The sequence below is a fragment of the Sebastes umbrosus genome, chromosome 7 (genome assembly GCF_015220745.1).
Source record: "Sebastes umbrosus isolate fSebUmb1 chromosome 7, fSebUmb1.pri, whole genome shotgun sequence".
In the NCBI taxonomy this organism is placed as follows: Eukaryota; Metazoa; Chordata; class Actinopteri; order Perciformes; family Sebastidae; genus Sebastes; species Sebastes umbrosus.
In genome coordinates this window covers 16,523,209-16,546,953 of record NC_051275.1, presented here as the reverse complement: position 1 = coordinate 16,546,953, position 23,745 = coordinate 16,523,209, and the positions used below count along the sequence as shown (strand labels likewise).

The following is a 23,745-nucleotide window of genomic DNA, read 5'->3' as shown; positions in this document are numbered from 1 at the left end:
TGGCTATTACTTTTCAGACATAGAATACATAACATTATTGGCATCACCAATAATGTTTGTAGCGGTCTCAGTTTTACTGGTATATATGATATAATCCTGGTATCATATGAAACTAAAAAAACGAAATGCAGTACCTGTGAGGGTTTCTGGACAATATTTGTCATTGTTTCGTGTTGTTAATTGATTTCCAGTAATAAATATATACATACATTTGCATAAAGCAAGCATATTTGCCCACTCCCATGTTGATAAGAGTATTAAATACTTTACAAATCTCCCTTTAAAGGTTGAACAGATAAAAAATGTGCAATTAATCGCGATTAACTATTTTAATTGATAGACATCCCTAAAAAGTAATGGTGCTATTGATGTCTTTTGTGTAAATGTTCCATGCGGCTTTATCCAGGCATGAAAGGACTGTTAACGAATGAGCCACAATTCTTGTGAGAGGAAAAGGTCTCACTGCTGGAAAGCAGAAGTGGAAAGTGTTGTTATGATATGGAGGAGTATGAGTGTTTTCTGTTCCCTCACAAGCTGCATCAGTAAAGGATTTAAACATGAATTCCCTCATTGATAGATGATTCTGCTGCCTATTTTATAATGTCCTACAGTGCACAAGCTATATATGTTGAGACATTTGGTTGGGACTCTCATTTAAAGCATTTTGCTGAATATTCAAAATGTAACTGCATGGATGAAAGTTGAAAATAGGGAGAGAAAATGGGCTCATTCACATTGTTTCATAATTCATTTAACTGATTAGATTTTGTCTAAGCACAGGAGACGATCATTAACTGACATTTATTACAGTGAACTTAATGTGGCAAACAAGAAGTGCATGTTTAACCTTGTGCTGCTGCAGCCGTTAATCTGACGACATTCAATTTGGACATGTGCCATGGTGAGAAAATACTACTAAGGTTACTGAGAGAATAAGATAGCCGTCTTGACCTTTATGTAAAAACGACTCAGATGCTTGTTCGGACATGTGATCAACATGTACAATAACCAACACATTTATGGGATGTAGTGCATTTCTAAAGACTCACTCTTTGTGTCGAGCTGTGCGGCGTATTTGGTGAATCCTTTGAGAAGCACCTGCTCCCCCAGCAGCTCTAGGAAGGCAGAGAAGGCGGGCGACGCCTCCTCGTTGTTGTACATCTCCTCCTCGGTGCTCTGGCCTGCACGGCACAGCAGAACACCCACCTTGTGCTTCTGACTCAACTACACGGCAGCAGAGAAACAACATTAGCATCACGCACACACAAACAACTCAAAGACTGCAGTCTGTGCTTTTAATGCAACTTGATGTCAACAGGGATGTTACGGATAATATTTTAACCCTGATGTATATATAGATGCACTTAAGCACTGAGCACCACTTCACTGTTGTAAAAAAAACACCTCCACAAACAAAAACAAGCAGACACCTCCACCTTGCACTTCACCCTCCATTAAATAGGTGAGATAACATGGCTAAACATTAAAGCTTTTATGGTTACACCCTCAAACATACCACACCCTGCTCCACTCAGCTTTCACTGACCTCAGTCCAGTTTTGTACTTTACACCAACACTAAATCAGTTATACAGTCACTGACTGAGCAGTCACTGTGTACTTTGCCCAAGAACAATTTCAATGGAAGCATCTAGGATCAACTGTCGAAATCTCCAGTTTCATCACACAAGCCCATAAACGAAACGCAAATACGGACACAGACGCATAACTCACCCCCTGTTCATCCAGTTTGAGGAGCTGCTCGGTGACTTTGGGTGTGCTGAGCGCCAGTCTCAAACAGGAAACGTTGAGCTCGGGGACGACCTGTTCCAGGACCTCCTTGAGCGGCAGACCCCGCACCGTGCCGTGCCTCCCCGTAGACGCCACCGCATCCTCTAAGATACAGCCTCGCAGAGTCACGAGCTGAATGTGGGGAAAAGAAAAATATATTTTAAGACTATAAATATGTAAAATCACACTAAAAATCTAAGGAAATTGCTCTATTTTTCTCAAAACTGCATTGTTGATTTAGACCCCTTAATAACAGTTTTTGGTGGAAAATAAAAATAACATTTCATGCAGTCCCCTTTTATAGATTGCTTTAATCAGACCAGGAACTGAAATATTATCACTATTGTCTTTACTATTTATATGTTTACCTCTTTCCTGTCTTGGGGACAGAATACTTGCTGACCAACTTACTTATTAATTAGATGATCCCGAGGGAAATTCAAGATTATACTATTCCAATTTTTATTGACATCCACTTTTTTTTCCACTCTCTCTTCTTCCTTCTCTCTTTAAAAGGATTGTGTATATGTTTTTACACATATAAATATTTTTTAATCGTTATTAATTGCCAATGTGTGAACAGGTTGTAACCTAACCTAAAAAATGAGACCTTCCGTGACTTTCTGGGTTTCCTCTATCAGCCTGTAGACTGCTTTTAGTGTGAAGAAGGCGGGATGTTTTTTACGGGAAAATCCAACGTATGTGACATCATTCCCGCTTGTTTGCCTTTACTCTCTTCAGCCACCGTTCAGTTAAAAATGGAGTCAGCTAATGCCAACAAACGACCAGCCCCCACCACAACTCAGACTCCATCACAAACTCCACGGAAGTACTTGAACAAAGTTATATCTAGGGAAACCTCTCTGCAAAACAGCAATGAGACCAACGTCGGCGGGGAAAGTAAGATCAACATCAGCCGGGCCTTCGATTCATGGAGGGACCTTCGTTTGTTTTTTCATATGTGGAATCGTTTATCATTCTTGTTGGTGTTGTTTTAATTTAGTGTTTGTAACTGCAGTTGGACTGAGTCAAGGAAAAATTTCCCCATGGGGACAATAAAAGTATATATTATCTTATCTTATCTTATCTTTTGGGCATCAAAACAGACCCTGAGCTAGCAAAATTCCTGTTGGACAGGTAAGCCAACATTACTGCCAAGCATATGAAATATATTGTGGTTTTAGCTGTCAACAACGTTCAGTCTCGGGTGTGTCTCCTCACTGTTTTGACCGATGCTTGCCAGCATCTACATAGAGCGAGCACAAGCGCGAACAACAGGACGCTGACTGTCGTTGACTTAACTGCCACAGGTGTCACTGTTAGCAAGTAATTTCTGATTCTTACATAGAGCTCCTTTAAATTAAAACATTTGCTTGATTACATACTTGGTCTGGGTTAAAACCTTTTTTGTGTTGTGTACAATTGTATTGTATTACATACATATATATACTGGTTACTATAATTTTACATTTTGCCTCACTTGTTAAGAGCTGTGTTTTCCGTGTTCTACTTGTTAAAATCACAATTAAAATTGTGTTTTAAAAAATAAATTATTCCATTGTGATGAGCAGCTAAAAAAACAAAAACACCTAAGGCTGACTGAGACAAAGCCTGGACAAACAGTAGCACAATAAAGACACAGGAGAACATACGTAGTAATACTATTGATACTAAGATAGTTGTGATGAGAGAGGTCAGAGGTCAGCCTCAGCTACAGTACCACGCCTCTGGAAAATGGATGATGAGCAGCCTGGCGCTTGAAGGGAGTTCATCAGATGAGGGATGGTCTCACTTCTCATAATAGTGCCCTGAAGCCTCTCTCTCTCTCTCTCTCTCTCTCTGTCCAACACACACACAGTGGAAGTGCTCTGTGTGGAGGATTTTAGGTCGAGCTGTATTGTGAATTAATATTCTGCTCAGTGTTGTGCTGCCACAGAGTGCTGCTCCCTGGTGAGAGGAAATTGACCTGCTTCAAAACAGTGAGGCTGTAATAACCTCAGATACAGTTGGGAGGAGTGGGCTGTTCCTTCTCACCGCACACCCGCACACACACACACACACACACACACACACACACACACACACACACACACTTACAACTACACACACACACACACACACACACACACACAAGTGCAGCTTCATTAAAAATGCATGGCAGACTCTGGAGCTGGCATGGGCCGGAGAGACAGTTGAACCTCGGAGACTCGGGTGTGCCGCAGAGAAATGAAACCTGATTGACTGAAGTTATGGAGCTTTCGTTTCAACTCGTCAGCTTCTGTTGCGACAGCGCAGTGAGTGACTGCGACGCGCTGAGCGGGGACGTCAGAGGGCTGCGTTTACAAATGTGTGATGGAGGGAGGAAAGAGGAAGTCTCTCCACCTTGCTGCGTCAGCACTGCTGCACCGAATTAAATGACAGACTTAAGGGGGATGGTTATTTGAGAGCAGCTGCGGCTTGAGAGCAATCAATCTCTTTTTTCTTCTCTGTGTGGGAACAGTAGGCCTGGGTGTGCTGGCTGTGTCTGTTAGCTGAGCTCTGTGTACTTAGATGGCGGAGAGGCTCCATTGTTGTACCAGAGCTAAGGTGATGAGGCCAGGCAGCCATGTAATCCAGCTAAAAACAACACAGCGCCGGAGGAAGGCAGGCCGGCTACATGAACACAATGAACAGAAGCAAACTTTGCTGTTTGTTTGAGTGACCGTGACGATGCTGCACAGGTGTTTGTAAAATATTAAGTAGGTCAAACTGACTATTCCTACAGACCTCTCCATGAAAAGAAAAAACACAAGACTAACACAGTATTTGTAAAACACTGTCTGCGATCAAATGATTCATACTAGGGCTGCAAATAAGCATTCTTTTCGTTACAGATTTCTCTGCCAATTATTTATCTCATTAATGGATTAGTTGTTTTTGTCTAAAAAATGCTGATCATAGTTTCCCAGAGACATCATTTTTTTGTATTGTTTAATCACTAGTCCAAAACCCAAAGATAGCTGGACCAAGTACATATTTGGCATTTTTTTGCTTGAAAAGAAACTCAAACGCTTAATCACTTATCAGAATAGTTGCAAATTAATTGTTTGGCGATAATAAGATCATATTGTTGTTACAGTTTGGTTCTCTGGAAGCAGAATCTGTGAAAGTAAATGAACATAAATTACGTTTGTAATACGTTTGTACTCTTTGAACAAATCTGAGGGAGAATCTTAACTAATTCTCCCTGATCACCAGTCTATCACTTAATACATGAGGAGTATTTGATTCATCAAAGTGGAAAAGTGGTTGTGTGTGCCCCCTGTGAGAGCAGGCCAAACACTTTGGCCACAGCAGCCAGTGTTTGGTTTGGCTTTGCCGTGCTGAGACTGGGCAGGTGGAATTTTCCACTGGCACAGAGGAGAGAGGGGGTGAGGAGAGAGGAGAGAGGAGAGAGGGGGTAAGGGGGAAGGTTAAAACCAGGGCAGTGAGGGTGAGTAGAGTCACAGGTAGGGACACAAAGGGAGGTAAAATGAAAGTAGGTTTACTGACTCATCACTGTCTCATCCTAAGAACAAACACACACAAACGGCAGATGGTTCATACCTCGCTGGTTCTGACGATGAGGCGGTATTGGTACTGGTCTTTCAGGTCTTTGGTGTCTTCCAGTTTCTCCCTGCGGATGCTCACGGCCACAGCGCCCATCTTTTCGTCTGACCCAAAGTAGTTTGCGTGCTCTGGCGAAGGCAACAAGAGATGGAGATCAATGTTAGTTGAAAGTCAATCAACAGGAATCGACAGGAAATTAATCAGAGACAATACTAATAATTGATTAATAATTTTAACTTTTTGTTTTAGTAAGTTTAGTAAGTTTTAGCTTCTAAAATGTGAATATTCGTTGGTGTGACTGAATGTTTTGGGGTTTTGGACTGTTGGTCAAAAAAAACGAACAAGACAATTAAATAGGTCAACTTTTTAACCAACATTTCATAGATTTTGTATATAAACCTTATATAGACCAAAAATAATCAAGGAAATCACAATTGTATTCTCGTCTTCTATAATATTAAACTTAAACTAAATATCTTTAGGTTTTGGACTGTTGATCATCAACTTGGTCTTCGGGCAAACTACGGTGGGCTTTTTTTTCCTTTACCATTTCATTTTATACACCAAACAATGAATTCTTCACTTTGAGAAACCTTTCTGCAAAAAAGTTTTTTTTTTCATTTCACAAAAGACGTCACACTTTTAAAAATGTAACATAGTGTTTAAACTCCAGCAGCTGTACAAAAACTTCCCCTAAATAAAATCCAGTCCAAAACTGGAAATATCTTAGTAAATATCTTAGTAAAGAATAATCAAACAAGACTCAAGGAGAGAATATAAGAGATTGACAGAGAGATACCAGGCTCAGTATGTGTAGTAAGCAGGACTGATAGAGGAGGGGCAATAAGTCAAGGACAGGACTAAGACAATGACATGTTATCTATCCAGTAATCAATACTCATGTAATTACAAAATCAATTTAGCTAAAACAAGGCATAACCAAGAGAAAAGGATAACTGCTACTACAGAGAGGTGATGATTAAAGGACTATATACGGAGAAAATGCTTCTGGTGTTGTCGTGTTGGAGCTTCACTTCAATAAAATCCACACAATACTGTGTTTAACAAAAGACTATAAAGGAACAAAGATGTCCTCCATAAATACAAGAAACAAAAACAAAATGTGGTGTCATAAGTCGCTCATTTACATTCTGTGGCTCGTTACCCGTGTTGGCACACAACATATTCATCCATTAAAAGGCTGACACAAAGCTATCAACGCACTTCACAAGCATCTTGCATGTCCTCGCTTCTAAAGCTCCTAAGCTAAGCCGTGGTAATGCCAACGCCACAGGGCCAGCAGTGTGGGAGTCGAAAGACAAATTCTCCAGACACGCGGGGAGGAATCTAGCTTGACAAGTGTTCCTCCTCTATCCCCCATCTGACTGGACTGAACCGGGACGGCGTACACGTTCGGAGACTCGGGCCTGCTTAGCTTCCATGCTATGTCCTGTGGTGAAAATGTCAGCTTTTTGATGAGGATTTCTGACACAACACAACACAACGTAGCACACACACAATCACAGTTGCGTTCTGGGGGACAGCTAAGCTGGAAACGAGTCAGCAGATGAACATATTTTTGGAACGATAACCTTTATCTGTGCGGCTGCAGGCCTGTCTCACACACACACACACGCTTGCTTGCACACATGTGCTCTAACAGCATCTGACACTAATTAGGGTGCAGCCAGATGATGCTTGCCGAGAGGAAGTTTCATCCCCACTGTCTGAGGAGGTGACGTTGACAAGAAATGCCTACTAACACCGCGTACGAAGAGGCACACATCACATACGAGGCTTTTCTCTCTGAAGTTAGGTGTTACTTCTGACACTGAAAACCAGATGTAAAACAAAGCTGCAGTGGTTGACCATGTTAAGTGGTACTTGTGATTGTGCAGAAAAGGCAGGTGGTGTATCATCAGCTCAGAGTTTGCCAATAGTCCAGTGGCAGGTACATGTGTAATAAAAACTCTGGGAGCGTTGCCAGTTTGGCCCGCTCTGCTCAGGCCCAGCTGGATATTAACAGCCGCAGGATGAGATGTGGGGAATGACACTGGAGAAACGAGATCTATGCTGTCTAATTCACACGGACGAATAACAGCGAGGGGCCCAGATCAGAGTAGAAACAAGCCATATTCCGTTTGGCTAGTCCAAATCAGAGTGAAATTTATTATTTTTGGTTTGTTTTCTATTTAGTCTGGTTTGTTTTCCCAGTGCACAAACTAAAGCGGACCAAATAAAAAAAAATATTTGCTGAGGGGCGTGTACGAAGGACCGAACTGATCTTTTTCGTCTCAAGAGATGCCACTTCTACGCAGGGAATAGCGGACTTTGAAATATTGCTGTTGAAGTTTTTTCACTTTAACTTGGCACTGATCTAATGTACAGTGCACACAAATTCCTTCTCTTCCTGTTTATCTTGAATGACTTTATAAACGTCACTATTTTTGTAGACTTTATTTACCATACTCTGTATGTTCTCTTCGGCCCAGATGTCAAGCAGACATCGGACTTCTGCAGAAGTCCAGCTCCGTTCTCTCCCACTCATGTTTTTTTAATCTGTCGTTTAACTGTGTCCATCTCAACAAATGCCCACACAGGCAGTTTGTGTTTTTGCCCATTTGTATTCACTCTAACTGGAATAAAACCATGAATAATCAGTTTTCTCTCAATATGTTTGATTATTGTAATCCTTACATAACATAGCTGGCATCAACATCAATGAATATTTAAGGTTTAAGTGTGATATCTGGCTTATAGTGAATGTGTCTCAGTGTTACCTTTCCCGTGGAAGTAGTCTCTGTAGTACTTGGCCCCCAGGTCTACATGCTCTATGCCGTACAGTTTCAGTCTGTCCAGTCTCGTAACCTGCTGTTCAATAGGCACCTCCAGCACTGAGACGCTGGCGTTGCTCCTCCTCAGCCAACCCCTCGCTCCGTCTCCTCCTCTGTCTCGCTCTGCTGACGAGCTGAGGAAGCTGATGTTGCGCTCCCCGTGGCCTCCAGTCTCATTGAGGAAATGGGGGCAGCAGAGGAGAAGCTGGCTCGAGCCCGGGGCTCCAGGAGGCCCGTCCAGAGGGTCCATGCCCAGGGAGGGTGTCATGGAGCCGGGGTCAAGGCTCAGGGTCAGATCCTCAATGCTGGAGTAAACCGGGTCGTTCACACTTGGAGCCGAGGATCTGGAGACGGACAAGGACACCGACGCAGCTGATGCCCCCGTGGCGGTGTTCCTCCTCTGGGCGGCGTAGCACCGCTGAGCCGCCGCCTCGTGGAGGTCAAACAGGATGCTCTGAGCATCGAAGTGGACGAAGCTTTTGGGGCACACCCACGGTTTGTAGGAGGGGTCTGCTGAAGCCCGGCCTCCCCCATCCTCATTAGTCTCTCCTTTCCCTCCATCCAGCTCGCCGCGACTAGAGCTCTTAAGTTTCCTGAACAAAGAGGAGGTGCCCAGGGACGACTCCGTCCCTCCGCTTTTCTTCCTCACTCTCTCTGCTCCATCTCTCCTTCCTGTACCCCTGTCGTCCCCACCTGAGGGGCCAGGTGAGGGAGCGGAGGGGAAGGGTGCGCTTGGTGGTGAGTCCGGAGTGCGCAGCAGCTCCCCGAGGCGTACGTGTTCCGAGCTGCGTGGGTCAGGCTTCTCCTGGTGGAACTGGTTGAGCATGTCGAAGAAACTCTGCTCAGAAATGCCCTGGATGTCGATGGACGAGGTGCTGCCGTACTCTCTGAACAGGTTACCCATCCCGCCACCTCCACGAACCTCCACCTTGAAGCAGAAAGGGGAGAGAATTTTCAGCTTATGATGATATATCAGTGGATACAAAAAAACTCAGATTTTATTATTAATATTTGGAAAAAAAAAAGTTAGTCAACTGAACCCTGTAGCGGTTTGTTTGTGGTGTGAAAGCAAAGCAGACCAACCGGAGGATTTTATAATGGTAAATATGCAAATTTAGCATGAATTCAAAAGCCAAACTACTGTTAACCTGGCCATGAACCGTCAGGGAATCCACCTGTGTGAGCAACGTATATGTTTATGCAAGATTATTTGGTAACCATGGTAAAACATACTATATGTACATGACCACAGAGAACAAAAAGTTTAGAGAGCTTGTGATTCTACAGAGAAATGCGGCCAAACAAAAGTTAGGAAAAGTTTAACTTTTGGCGGCAAAGTGCGGCCAGAGAGGACCTGCAGCCTGTCAGTACACAGATCCTGGGACTCCTGTGACATGTTGACCTATGTTACAAAGAATTTCTTCCCACCTGAAACACATGAATAAGCCTCCCGGCCTCAGAAAAATGTTATTATTGACGCCTCTTTTTGTCCTCATTTCTTTGTCATTATACATTACATAACATTGAGTTTCAGTCTCGACTAATAATGTTCATAATCTTGTTATTTCTTGGTGAGCTCTTTATGACAGCAGAGAAGATACACAACACATTAAGTGCAGGAAAGTTCAGCGTGACCTGACAGTCACTGGAATTTTTATTTCCCCATGTGAGTCGAAGTAGCGCTCTGCCAATATACAGGTAACTTCACCTTTAATCTTCTTGGTCTGTTTGTACGAAGCTACAGAAATCAAAAGGCAACATCAGTTTTTCCTTGAACCACACTACCGTTGTGAGAGGGACTCACCTCATTTTCGTCCTGTTCGCTCAGTGTCACCTCGCTGTTTGAGCGCTGTCTCAGTGGCGGGAACACTCTCAGGGTAAAAGGTGGATTTCTTTCAACGCAAAACCCTCCTCCTCTGAACTCTACGTCCTTGGACCGTCTTCGTGGCAACCTGGCAACTCCTCCCCGCACCAACCCCATGTCAGATGAAATAACTGATGTGGAGTAGTCGTCTCCGTAGCGAAAGCCGCCAATTTGCCCATTTTCAAGCAGTGACTCCCTGGACTGGGCGCGCCGTGGGGGCCACTCTGCAATCCGCGCCCGAACACCCATTTTGGGCACGGAGACGCGCGGCTGGATGGCCGGGTCTGTGGGGCCAAGAGCCGGGTGGCCATTGGGGGTGTGACGAAACGGAGTGTGCTGGGGCAACCCTCCTCCTCCTCCATCCAGGAGGTCTGAGGAGGTGCAAGTGACCCCTCTGTCTCTGTAGCTGTTCATGGCGCCCCAGGAGAGCTCAGGGCAGGGAGGCAGGGGGCTGGCATCCCATGGCAGGAGGGGTGCTGGGAAAGAGGGATAGGAGGGGCCCCACACACACTCTGCTAATGCTGCTATGGCCTCCAGCTCCCAAAAACATCGCTTTTAACTGGAAGATTTCACTGGTCCATTGAGGGACCAGTTTGGGTCAGGACCGGTCGTCTTCTTCTCTGACTATTTTCAGTCTAATGCAGATCTGGGAACAGAAGAAAAAAAATCTGAAAATCAGCATCTTTTAAATCACAGAGCTTGTGTGACCCACATTTTCTCCACATGCACAAAGACAAACTGAGCGCTGAATTTAGAAAAGAGCGACTCACTCAACTGTAAAACAATGTAAGACTGATAAGACAGAGAGAGCCAGAGTGAGAGAGAGAAAATAAGGTGAGGGGAGATGACAGAGGATTTCTTCCGTCGAGGCTAATCTTCAGGAGGCTGACAAGGGATATTATTATCACACACTCTGTGCACTCGAGTGCATGTGCGTTCACACACAAGCACTCAAATACCCAGAGGATATGAAAGCTGTGGCCGCTCTGCTGCAGATTAAAACCATTGAAACACGTCAGCTAATATTATCAAACTGGAGAGTGATGCAGATCCAAACAGAGGGAGTACACTGACAAATCAAACACTTCATCACTGAAAGGCCCACAGTGATATAGCTTACACGTGGCTGAGACACAAGCTACTCTATTCTACTCTTTCTACAGCGTGAACAGAGTGACACCAAACAACTTTGAGACAGGGAGATGAATAAGGACTTCATGAGAGACAGAAAAGGGCGAAGGCACAAAGTGACCCAACAGCTGGAGGGTTGAGGTGGGGTAAATCCAGAAATAGAGCGACTGGACAGAGTCAAGAAAGAGCAAGGAGGAGAGCGGTACATTGCTCAGTGAACCACAACGGCGTGCTTTAATATGACAGTCACACCGCATCAAGTCTTAAACACCCACCAGCCTTGCAAAGACTCTTGTTTACTCAGAATCATCTTATGTCTCTCCGGAGGTTTAACGTGATTCTTTTTTTACAGGCATTAATGTCTTCACTGCATGGGTACAGAAGGAATGGTGTCAGAGCATTTTGGTTTTATAATGCTTTCTTATGGTTTAGTAACTTACAGTGTTGAAGTTCCTGGCAGACTGAGTCATTGCACTCTTTTACGTTCATCATCAGTCCAGACAAAAGTTTCAACTCATGATCACATTTTTTTGGGCTGTGAATGTCGGAGTTATTCAGAGTGACCGGCTGGGAATTCATATTGGAGAATATTACGACGTGGTTAGACTCCACTGGATGAAACACATTATGAATACAGCGAGCAATGACAATGTGCTGGCAGTGGCAGACAGAGCTGATGAAAAAGAGCCTTGTACAAGTCATCACACTGTATCGGTATTGTGAAGTCTACTGTTAAATTTAAGATTTCTTTAAGACCTTTTTTAATACCGCATAGGATGCAATTTAATATCTATTTCACAAAGTATGATGGATAACCAGTAAGGACAATATGGTCTAGAATTAACTATTTTTTTTCCATATTGGTATTTGATATGGATAACTTATTTAGAAGGGTGTTTTGAACCCAATTATTATACATGTATCAAATATCTCTTCTTTCCTTTTTCCTCTACCTTATATTTTTGAACAGATTTTTTGATATATGTGATGATGAATATGACATAATGTTTATAAATAACATGTTTAATATTTATTAGTATAATATATAGAAGTATGGCTTTTGTGTAACTGTTGTTTGTGGATGTTTTTATGATGCTGGTGTTTTGGATAAACTACACCCTCCATCATAGAGCTTGTTTGCCTCTTGGTGTGCTTTATGTATAAATATGGGGGTAGTTTCCACTTTTTCAAAACACTTTGACCTGACGAACATCCAAGCAGGATCAAAACGCAGTCAATACAAATATTGTGGCATGGAGTAGTGTGCAGGCGTTACCTTTTTCTTTACCAACGCTGTTCTGCTAGCCTTGCACCGACATGATGTGTGTACAATTAATCTTCTTCAACTAGAATTTATTATCATCATCATCATCATATCACATGATTTTAGTACTTGCAAGCAGTGGATCATAATTTATAATGATATAATCAATTAAATTAATGTGACCTGAACCCAGATAAGTGGTAGAAAATGGATGGAAGGATTGAATTGCACACACAATCCACTGTCAAAACAATTCTACTTGTACTTTATAAGTGAATAATGTCTCCCAACAGCCTGCAATCGGATACAAAAACATTTTATGACCATCATTACTGCTGATAGCAGGCAAAAGAAAATATTTAACTGAGGTCTTTTTTGGAGGAAACTAAATTCAAAGCTTTTTAAGACCTGCAGATAACCCGATTACACAACCTGACATGAAATATGGAAACTAACAGTCTGTGGGGGGGAGGGGGGGTTTAGATATTTTAGAGCTTCTTTGGCTAAATGTCTAAAATGTAAATGTGTTCGATCCATCTCCATCCCTGCTGTAGTCAAAATGCTACTCTTCTTTTCTCCTGAATTCCCTTTTCCATTCTTGCGTCTAATCTCAATCTCCATTTAGCTCTCCATTCCTGGATTTAAGTTCCTTTATCTACATAAGTCTCTCCTCAAACCGCCAAAGTCATTCAAATATCATTTGCTCAGAGGGCAAACGCACATCATCTGCATATCTTCCCTTGAAAATGTCTTCATGTTTTCGTCCTGCTGATTTGACTTTTTCATTTATCTCTCTGTCATCTATTCCAGTCATTCTTTTCTTGCACCTGTTTGTCTGCCTCACAACATGTGATTCAACCACATATTTCATAACGCGCTGCTTACTGAAGCAGTTTCTTCATCGCTATGTTCAGCTTGTATTCAGATAGCCACTGACCTTTTTAAATTTCACAACTGTTAAACTCTTGTTTCTGTGATTAATCAGACGCGGTAACATTTTTACTCCTCAGACAAAAGCTTTCAGGAATTAAAAGGTATGATTCAACCACCAGCAGAAAAACAACCACCTACACACACACACACAATGTTTTAATGCATAATCATTCGGACTCGCAACTAACCACACTCAAACCGAAGCACTTTCACCTATGCTGCTGTTTACTGCAGAAAGCGTACATTAGAAGCTACTTTGTTGTGAGAACAAGTCTGTGCTCGTCTCCTTCCCGCTCGTCTCCCTCCCGCTGCCTCGTTTTTTGTGAATTCTACAAAAGTCGACTCCCGGGTGGACTATCTCGTTATGAAGTCCAATTTGCATAACGTCAAGCTTTTCATTGTGTCAAGGCAGCTCACAGCGGTTTGTGTGTGTTTTATGAATGCCTTTTATGAGTCCTCTCAGAATTCATTTTTGGCCTCAAGACCGCATTACTCATTCACTCACATACGCACAAAAAACTTGATTCACTGCAAACAAGATCCCCCTATAGTCACGCAGCCACGCAAATGTATCATGTCTTTGTTTTTGGAGAACCACAGGCACTTCAGGGAAAAAGGCTCCCGCTCTGATCATGCTTTCTGATCAGAGTCTCTCCTCATCCGGAGGGCTGTCCTGTGATCCACTATCAGGCCCAATCCCAGATTATCCGGCCCCAGCTGCAGGAGCAGCAGAATGGCTTCATTCTGTGTCTGAGGTGCCTGATGAGAGAGAGAGTGGTCTGATCTTTACCAGTGACTTCTGTCAGCATTACACAGCCCATCACAGAGAAGCATACCGGTCTAACAGCCAAAGAGCGATAGATATAGACTGGTAATCTATCTAACATGTCAAACACCTATAAATTATGTAAAAAGGGGGTAAAAAAAAACAAAAAAAAAGGCAGGGATTTACTTTGATCGCAAATCTGCCAAAATGTGAGTAATGCATTTATGTCATGTATTTATCATCCAACAAAATTTATTTGAGCATGGAAGTTCATGCTTGAACTTTGGATCAGTATGTGACTAATAATTCTCAACAAGCTTTGTTGGATCTTTCAACCACATCTCATGGTCTTCATCAGCAAATGGAGCTGACACACAACAGCCACCAAATGTTGTCATGTGGGGAATCTTGTCATCCCCACCTTTTTAACGTCTCCTAAGCAAACATCAAATCATCACCTTTCAACGCTCACACACTATGTGTACGGATTTATAGCAACAAATGTACAATAGGGAAAAAAAAATCTATACAGCATAGTATTGTGATATTTTGTGTGGCGATATTTTATTATACAAACTATTAACCACTTAACAATCCAACAGCTCGCCGGTGGGCCCGGCTGCTATTCTGTCTTTCAGAGGTTGTAGCGAACTCAGTCTTAAAGGTAGAGTAATACTGATATCATATGAAACCAAAGGAATCGACTGGTACCAACCAGGTCATGTTAGCTTGGGAAGAATGCTAAATTACACTCCAAAGTTAAAGATAAAAGATACATTTTGGCGAGGGAAAAACTGGCATGGCCATTTCCAAAAGGGTGCCTTGACCTCTGACCTCAAGATATGTGAATGAAAACTCTGAGATGAACAAGTCGAAAACTGTATCTTATTAGATAAAACAGATGTTGACAAACTGCATCATTTGCAGTTGAAGAAAGGTAATAAATAATTATAGATACACATTGGTGAGATGGAGGAGAGAGCAAGGGGCTAGGTGTATTAATCTACAGCACTATAAAATATGATCATTGACTTCAAGGAAAGTGTAATAAATGTATATATAAGCCAGAGAAAATCATGTGAGAAGAAAGACTTAATCTCCATCAAATACAGTAAGAATTGAGCAGACACATGCAGCTTTGGCCCAGGCTTCACAAGATGAAGTGCAGTCATTTTAATTACTCTCATGTAGTAATTATTCAGCTCTGGGATGTACCTCCCCCTGTTTGGACTCTCCCTGTCTCTCCCATTCATTCCCTCCACACCCGCTCCGACTTGCTCTGCCTGATGCAGGCTTGGCCCGTGCACCACAGACACACACCGAGGCTGGTAATTACACCGGTTAGATGGTAGTAATGACAGAGTTAGCAGAGGAGTACAGCTTCCAGAGGAATGAGTGCACTCTGTGTGGAGGAGGTGCCCGCTGATGATGCTGCTTGCTGGTATGTCATACCGGTACGGGCAGACCTGGGATCAGCGTGGAGAGCTTGTTGTCGCAAAAGTAAAAGCATCAGAGATGAGAAGAGATAGGCTTGCCATATGTTTCTGTCTCTGCCGTTGCCAAAACAGAAACCAGCCTAATTATGTGTGAGATTGAAGCAGGGATGTGTGGCAGCAAGCAAATGAAAAGATGTACGGGCAAAGACCAAAGGCTTCTGAAAATCTACAATTATCTAAATATTAAAATACAAACAAAAACGGCTGACATTGTGTCAAGGCAGCTCAAAACAGGTTTTTAAAAATCCTTAAAGAAAAAACTCCCCAGACATCAAACATCAGCAGCAGTTACTGTAAGTGTTTAAATTAAGCAAATGATGCCAGAGAGCGAGCTAGATTATGGGCTGGCTTGAAGAACAGATGGTGGTACATATGACTGGCAGATGGCAGACAGGAGCAGAGTAGAGCACGACACTGTAATACAACGGCGTTGGCAGGGAGGGACAGCACATCCAGCATTCATGCCACCATGGCTTCTGTAGAGGCGGACAGACCAGGAGGTGCTATCAGGGCTGAATGACCTCGACTCATTCAGACGGAAAAAGTCCCTGAAATTAGAGCCAGCAGCTGAAGTGATGAATTCAAAAACAACCTAGAGGGGTCATTAAACTGAAGACATAAGTAAACATAAAAATAACTTCAGGTCATGTGTGACAGTTTGAAAGGTGTGTACTGTTGGCAAGACGCTTGTTTCGGTTTAATCAGCCACAGGAAATAAAAAGCAGAGCTGCAGACCTGAGATTTAGACTCCAGTCATACTTAAGGACTTGAGACTTGACTTGAACTTGACTTACTTGAAACTTGACCTATCTTCTGTAGGCCTTGTTGAGCCACACACCCTGAATATTTTAATTATTGGGGCCAATTCATTCAAAGGACTTGGTCTTAGCCTAGAAAACAATACTTAATAAAAGTTTTGAAAGGAAAAAGTCGGATTCTAATGGTGTATTTACACCAAGAGTTTTGCGCGACGCGATTACATACAAAGTCAATGCAAAGAGGTGAATAGACCCGAATGACACGACGTGAACACACAAAATTCAAGTCATGAAATATTTCAACTTGAGCAAGAAATTCACGTGACGTTGTGTCACGAAAGCCTATCAGCATTGAGATTCTCCTCCTGTCGTCAATGATATCCTGACGTTATTGAATCAGAAATTTTTGCTAATGTACAAATCTTGGCATCAAAATAAACTTAAAATAAGGTTTTTCACCAGAATTAAGTGCATTTTTGTTTTGATGGGCAAAATGAGTAATATGCATATTAATCTTATTTTATATTTATTTATGGGATGCCTAAATCGTGACTATGATTAATATTCGATTAATGGTGCAGCCCTACCTGCTAGATACAGTCAGTGCAATGGCACCGTATGTGAATACAGCTCGCCGCCGGGTGATGTTATAAACCCAGACACAACAGCTTTTTGTTTTCTGACATATCTGGGACTTCCACAACATGTACAAATCAGCAACAGTGGTTATTTCTTCCATGGTTGATGGCGGCAATAGCGGAAAGAAAAGTTGTTGGTATCTAAAGAAACAAGCTCCTTCTCCGCTCCGGCGCGTCTAGCGCAAATGAACACAAATGATACTGGCGATCCAACTCGTGCGAGTAAAGCAGGGCGAAAATTTTCTTCGCTCTTGGTCTGAACACAGCAATACAGTGTAGCTGTGACAAAAAGGGATCTTTTCACAGCCAGTATGGACAGGAGGAAGGACTGCAATGACCAGTAACTAAAATGCGGCATATTAAAGACTTGCAATTCGCTTATGAAGACTTGCGACTTGATGTTGGACCCGAAAAGACTAAAAAACAGCAGCAAGAGTCTAAATTTATAAGATAGCAGAGCTTTGCTAAAAGGTTAGTGCGTTTAAAAGGAAGTGGTAGAGGTGAAGTTGTCTGGGATCATGAGTGAAGCTCAGCAGCCCGGATGTTTCATTGTGCTGCGGAGTGGAGAGCAGTTATAAAAGGCTCATGAAGACCGGATGACTGCCGGTGTCTGTCTGCGTTTTCCTGATGTGATTGTGGAGACAACCTGCTTTCCCTTCTACAATAACAGATTTGATAAACAAATTTAATGTTGTGCTGGCACACAAACCAAATGGAGCTACAGGGCTCTGACCAGACATCACACTCATCTATAAGAGAAGTGTCTTCTTCTTTCCCTACGGCAGGAAAACTTCCTACATCTGACCTAAAATACTATCAGTAGTTGCACAAATGCTCATGCACCACATTCTTTACGTGCAACACTAACTACAGGCGACCCTGGAAGTCTGAAATTTGAGTGTCAGATACAAACTGAACCCCTCCATCAACAACATAACTCTACAGGAAACACTGTAAACATCAACATATCACAACTGGAAGGAAATACACTGTGGAAGCCTCCGACTCAGGTCTATATCGAGCTTGTAAGTGTGTTTGGTTTATCTGGAGGCAGGCAACCTCTCTCCCTCTGGTGCTTAACTAAGCTACAGCTCTCTCCCTGTCGCCCTGCTTTCCTCTCCACTCACTTTCCTTCCCCAGTCCTTTCCTCAAGTCTCTCCCGACCCCGCTGTCATTGTCTCCACTGATTTCCATCTACATTGTTTTGCTGAAGCCCGCTGATGTCGCTAGTGTCACTTCCATCTGCCTGTCTGTCTGTCAGGCTGCCGTCCCATGACACCAAGACAGCTCGAGAGGAGGAGGAAGACCACACATTCAAACATCCACGTAACAAGTCAAACGATTTGCATCCAGCTGGAGGATCACGAATCGCAGCCCACATCACCATTCATCATTATCACTCACTGGTTTGGCTGCAGGAGATGATGAGTGGTGGTGAGAAAAGAGATGGAGGTGGAGAGGAGATGTAAATATTCAGATACTGCAGCGCTTGAATGAGATGTTTCAATCTCTCTGGTTGCACATTCATTTTTAGATATAGTCTATTCATCTCAGCAGAGAACATTTATTTTTGCGTTCAAGGAGGTCAGAGGTTAGTGTGGTAGTAGCTGGAGGGGATTCAGTATGCTGCTCAAGGACACATCAACAAGGTAAAGAAAGACCTGCCGGTAAACGTTCATGAACATCGGAAGTCTGGTTGAAGGATGGACTTTCGTACCTAAAGAAATTAACTGTTTAACACGAAACTGTGCTGAATAATATGAACACATCAGCTTCCAGTGTCTGTAGTATTTCATGGTCAAATAAATGTATTCTATCTATTCTATATTTTGGGGTTTTGGAGTGTTGGAAGAAACAAAATATTTAATGAAGCTGGTAAAGGTGGGGCTACTTTTAATTACTTACACTACTGATAGCTTATTCCATAAAAATACACCATTGATTAGTAGAATTTTGTATTAATAATCTAAATCTGCAAAGTAACTCGTAACTAAAACTATCAAATACATTTAGAGAGTCCCAGACATCCCTATAAATATTTTCATAAATACCACAGAAATCAAAGACTAAAGAGCAAAACATTATTGAATGTTTCAGCTCTTGTGGCCAGCACCTTTGTTGACACTAACTAAATAGATAGCTAACGTTAGCACAGGCAGACCGTTCAGAGGAAGTTCAAAGTGCTTCCTGGTGTCAATAAACAACAGTTCTGTAAATCAGAAGCTGCTGCTGATAACAAGTTCATGACAACAACCAGAAAGACTTTAGAGAAAGTACTAGTGAGCTGTTAATAGAATCAGAGAGCATTAGTATAGCACATCGAACATTGCATCGTGGGAGTCCCTGTTAAGCTGGATGTTGTGTTGCGACTGTGGTCCTTCATTGAAGAGAGTATCTAACAGGTGACCTGCTTTTCATTGTCGGTAGAAAATGCAGATGAGGAAGTGCTTTATCTACAAAAAGCAGACAGCTCACCCCTACGCTGCAGAAAAATATCCAGGTCATCAAGTCAATTAGCCTTTTATCAAGTCTCTTTTCTTATAACCGAACATTCTGACTGCAAGCGAAGTGAGTTATGTTCAAAGTTAAATCAAAGCAGAGTCAAGAAAACACATCTAGAGGTATCAAGATAATGACAAAATAGGTTCATTCTATACTGGTATTGGAACAACTCTACTGTAAAGTCCACATAACCAAACCTCAGATTAAAATGAACAAAATGCAAGTTTCTGCTAAATGATTACACACACACACACACACACACACACACACACACACACACACACACACACACACACACACACACACACACACACACACACACACACACACACACACACACACACACACACACACACACACACACACACACACACACACACACACACACACACAGATGTGCAACATCAAACGTACTAATGTTACCTTGTTCTGCCTTCAGCTGTACAGTATGCAGGTGAAGCAGGTGAGGTTTGACGTCACAGTGCGGGAAGGAAAGGCTCAGTATTTTACTCTGTAGGAAAAAATGAGAGAAATTGAGATCTTGTTAAATTTCATCTTAAAACACATCTCAACTCTTTCTCAACTCATCTTTGGTACAGTTATTAAAATGACTTAAGGTTTTTGCTCTACATGTGTGAAGACTTTTGTACGATATAATGGTGAACACAATTTAGTGATTTTTTACTGTTAATCTGCACACATTTGCCATATTGTGATGCAATCTTTTTAACCATTTGTTTTTCCACATAAACCTGTGTGTGGTAGTAATAATTGCGGGCGTGTTTCTGCAGAGCAGCTGTAATCAGTTCCACGCTCATCAGGTCATCCCACACAGGCATGTCTATTGTTTGTGAGGAGTCTGAACAGAGATGCCTGAGGCAGTTTCAGTTGTGCAGCATCTGTAAACACGTTTGCATATTACACACACGCACACACTGGCTTATACACAAACACCAGTTCATGTAGGTTTTGCAGCATTTTGCCTCTGCAAATATTATATAATAGAACCAGAAACCAAAACAGCTGATGGATTCATTCCATCCTCTGCACACATAAGTATACCGAAACATACACATGTGCTCTGATTTTGTCTCCATCAACCTGCATCATCTCCTCACAACCTGTTTCCATCTTCCAGCTCTTTCTTGAGCATGGATGGAAACACAAAAGAAAGAGTGGAGGCAAAGTGAATGAGGCTGTGTACTTTGATTAGAGGTCGAGGGGCCTAAGAACAGAGGGGGGAGGGCTCTTCAAATATAAGTAGGACATAAAGAGAGGGGTGAAGTGGGGCCAGAGGTGGGGGCGGGTGGGAATCAGCAGACATAATGTCCTGAGGGGGAGGCCCATTACTGTCTGACAAATACAGTTCTAATCAATACTGATCAATCAGGGTCCACTTACCCTGCCACGGCAAGCATAATAACACTGTCTTTAGCTGAGGGGGAGAGCAGGGGGTGGGTGGGGGTCAATGATCGTGTGAGTGTCTATTTTCCTATCGCAAGGCGTCAGTCCTTAACAAAGTCGGCAGCGTCAGCATGGATTTAAGGCTCTGGCTTCGCTCCACTGCCCTGAAAATGAAATTAAACTGGAAGTGAAAACTTCCCAACCATGGCAGACTTAGCACCACAGACCCCAGCCTCAGCCTCAAAGTGATTATACTACAGCTTTTTGTGAGCAGCCATTATCACACACACTCAAGGACACAAATCACATTAGTAAAATCAAATCCCAAGCCAACGCAAACACACAAACAAATATACATTTGGAACAAACTAATAAAAACTCCTCAAGAAAACTGAATCACCTACACCAAGTTATAGCAAGTTAAGAATCGAATGATTAAGAATAGATTTACTAAACATTTTGTATACGGAACATTTCATATATCCAGTGACCCCTGAAGCTATAAATACAATGTTGTCAAGCTTTTCCCTTGAAGACGGCACACTGTTGCCAAAAGACTTTATTTTATGAGCCCGCCTGCTCATAAAATAAAGTCTACTCACCATGTCATTTTCCAAGTTATCATACTTGTTTTCTACTCAAAGTTTGACAAAAAACAAAACTATTTAAGTCAAAGTGAGAAACTAAGGTGCAACACACTGGCAACATCAACTGATGCCCATAGCACATACTGGACGCGACTTCAGACAGCATGAGTAGTGTGAAACCGGCTTTATGGAGAGATGATGCGTCAAGATGCAACCAGTGTGTGGGCCTTCATAGGAAACAATAAGCACCGATGTTTTGCTACATATTTTTGGCATTAACAGGTTTCCACAGAAGCTAGTCGAGGCATGACTTACGAGTAACAGCCACAAGCGACTTTGGCAAAGTGGTCCGAAGCTCAACAACAGCAGGAGTGAAGGGACTCATACCAATATTACACACACACCACAAAACTGCAACCTCTCAAACTGTCACAGGGTTGAATTATCACCTCTGTGACACAGAGGTACCTTTATCTGAAGACAAAATCTCGAGCAGTTCTTTTAACCATTTTCTTATGTCAGCAAAAACATGGTGGATGCGTAACAACATGAGCAGCTTGTAAAGTCCACTGTGTCCAGTGACACAATAAAACACACCGCAGAACAAGTTCGACAGGAATCATGAACACCGGGATGAAGACAAATGACCTCTGCAGCCTCCACAATCACCACACATCTAAACATCACTGAACCTTTACGTGAAGCAGTGGAGTAGAGAGCTGAATTCAGAGCAGATGTCCACACATGCCTGGTGGAAAGTCCATTTGTGTGACTCTGGTAAGTCTCTGCTGTATATTTAGTCGTGGAGTCTCTGAATCCTGCCAGACAGAATAACTGTCACACAGCCAGAGCACACTTGGCTTACTCCTTGTGTGTGTCTGTGGACATACAGTATGTTTTCAGTACAGTAGGACTATGAGTTCAGCGTAAATAATTATATACATAAATAAACTCATCTGCTAGGGATTTTTCAGAGAAGACATGAAAAACCTTTTCTTATTACAGTAGAAAAACAACCACCACTGATGGGGATAAACAGAGAGTATGTGTATGTCTGTGCCTTCACCATCACTGATGTCATGTTGAGGTTAAGATGGGACTACTGTCACAACTGTGATGCATGAATATTTCAGAGCATTTGCTGTGTCAGTACTCCTCCAGAGTTCAGCCTACTGAAGTTTTTACTCATATGGTGTGTTGGAGAAGTGCATCACAGGCTGTTTATTTGTTGTCTTCAGCTTTAGGCATCAGATTAATGCATGTTATGATATCCAACCATCCATCCATAATCTGTAACTGCTTAGCCTTTACTAGGGGTGTAAGAAAATATCGATACACAGGAGTATCGTAATATTATGTTTTGCGATACTGTATCGATTCTCCAAAAAGCTGTATTGATTGGCCGCTATTCTGTATTTCGGAGGTTGTAGCGGGCTGAGTTTTAAGGCTAGATCGAAGTTACTTAATCACTGTGAATTAAAAACTTTCAACTGATTTTTACTGTTGACAAAAATTTAAAAAATAGATTTTATTAGTACTGCTAGCTTGTCAGTGTATTTCTAGATAATAAATGTCAATATCAGCAGAAATAAATCCGATAAATTAAAGCAATTTAAATTAGATCTTAAACAAGTATTTGATTTATTGCTTAGCAGGTGGACAGAAAATGAATTAACAACTATTTTGATAAACCAATTAATTGCTGTTGTCAAGCAACATGGCAAAAATTGTATGGATCAATTCTCTCAAATGTGAGATTGATCTTCTCTGTTTAATATTATTTAAACTGTATATTTTTTTGGTTTTGGACTGTTGGTCAAACAAAGCAAGTCATTGAAAGATTGTGACGATACCGATATTGGTAAATTGAAGATCTATTTTAAATATCCACTTCTAAAAGACTGAACACACGTGAACAATAATTTCATCTTGGAGTATTATCCTGTTCAAGCTTGCAGACTTGGAGGAAACATTATGCAGCCTAATGTCACAGTATACAAAACGTTTACATTTTTTCCTGCAACTTTGTCATTATGACAGTCTGACACAGTTTGATATAAACCAGCACTCACTTCAGTGTTCTCTGAATATTGAGTCTATGCTTGCATACTCTTTACATATTATGCTGTAGTCTGGCGTGTATAATGAGAACACATGCTGCAGGAGAGGGAGGGAATCCCCTGCAGAGAGG

General features: G+C 42.1%; 1 protein-coding gene across 4 annotated transcripts in view; it reads right to left on the bottom strand.

The window, feature by feature from the left end:
- The window catches only part of sipa1l3 (signal-induced proliferation-associated 1 like 3), a 73,097-nt gene that overhangs the window by 19,557 nt on the left and 29,795 nt on the right, over positions 1 to 23,745 (bottom strand). For 3 of the 4 annotated variants that reach the window (XM_037774623.1, XM_037774622.1, XM_037774625.1), the window contains exons 2-7: positions 19,987 to 20,074; positions 10,016 to 10,721; positions 8,158 to 9,139; positions 5,375 to 5,505; positions 1,733 to 1,921; positions 1,050 to 1,224 (exon numbers count right to left, since the gene is read on the bottom strand). In XM_037774623.1, coding sequence (XP_037630551.1) covers positions 1,050 to 1,224; positions 1,733 to 1,921; positions 5,375 to 5,505; positions 8,158 to 9,139; positions 10,016 to 10,489 — 1,951 coding nt within the window. In that variant the 5' untranslated portion in view covers positions 10,490 to 10,721; positions 19,987 to 20,074. Of the gene's footprint in view, positions 1 to 1,049; positions 1,225 to 1,732; positions 1,922 to 5,374; positions 5,506 to 8,157; positions 9,140 to 10,015; positions 10,722 to 10,850; positions 10,940 to 19,986; positions 20,075 to 23,745 lie in introns of those variants that run through there. The other variant, XM_037774624.1, reaches the window with a different exon arrangement.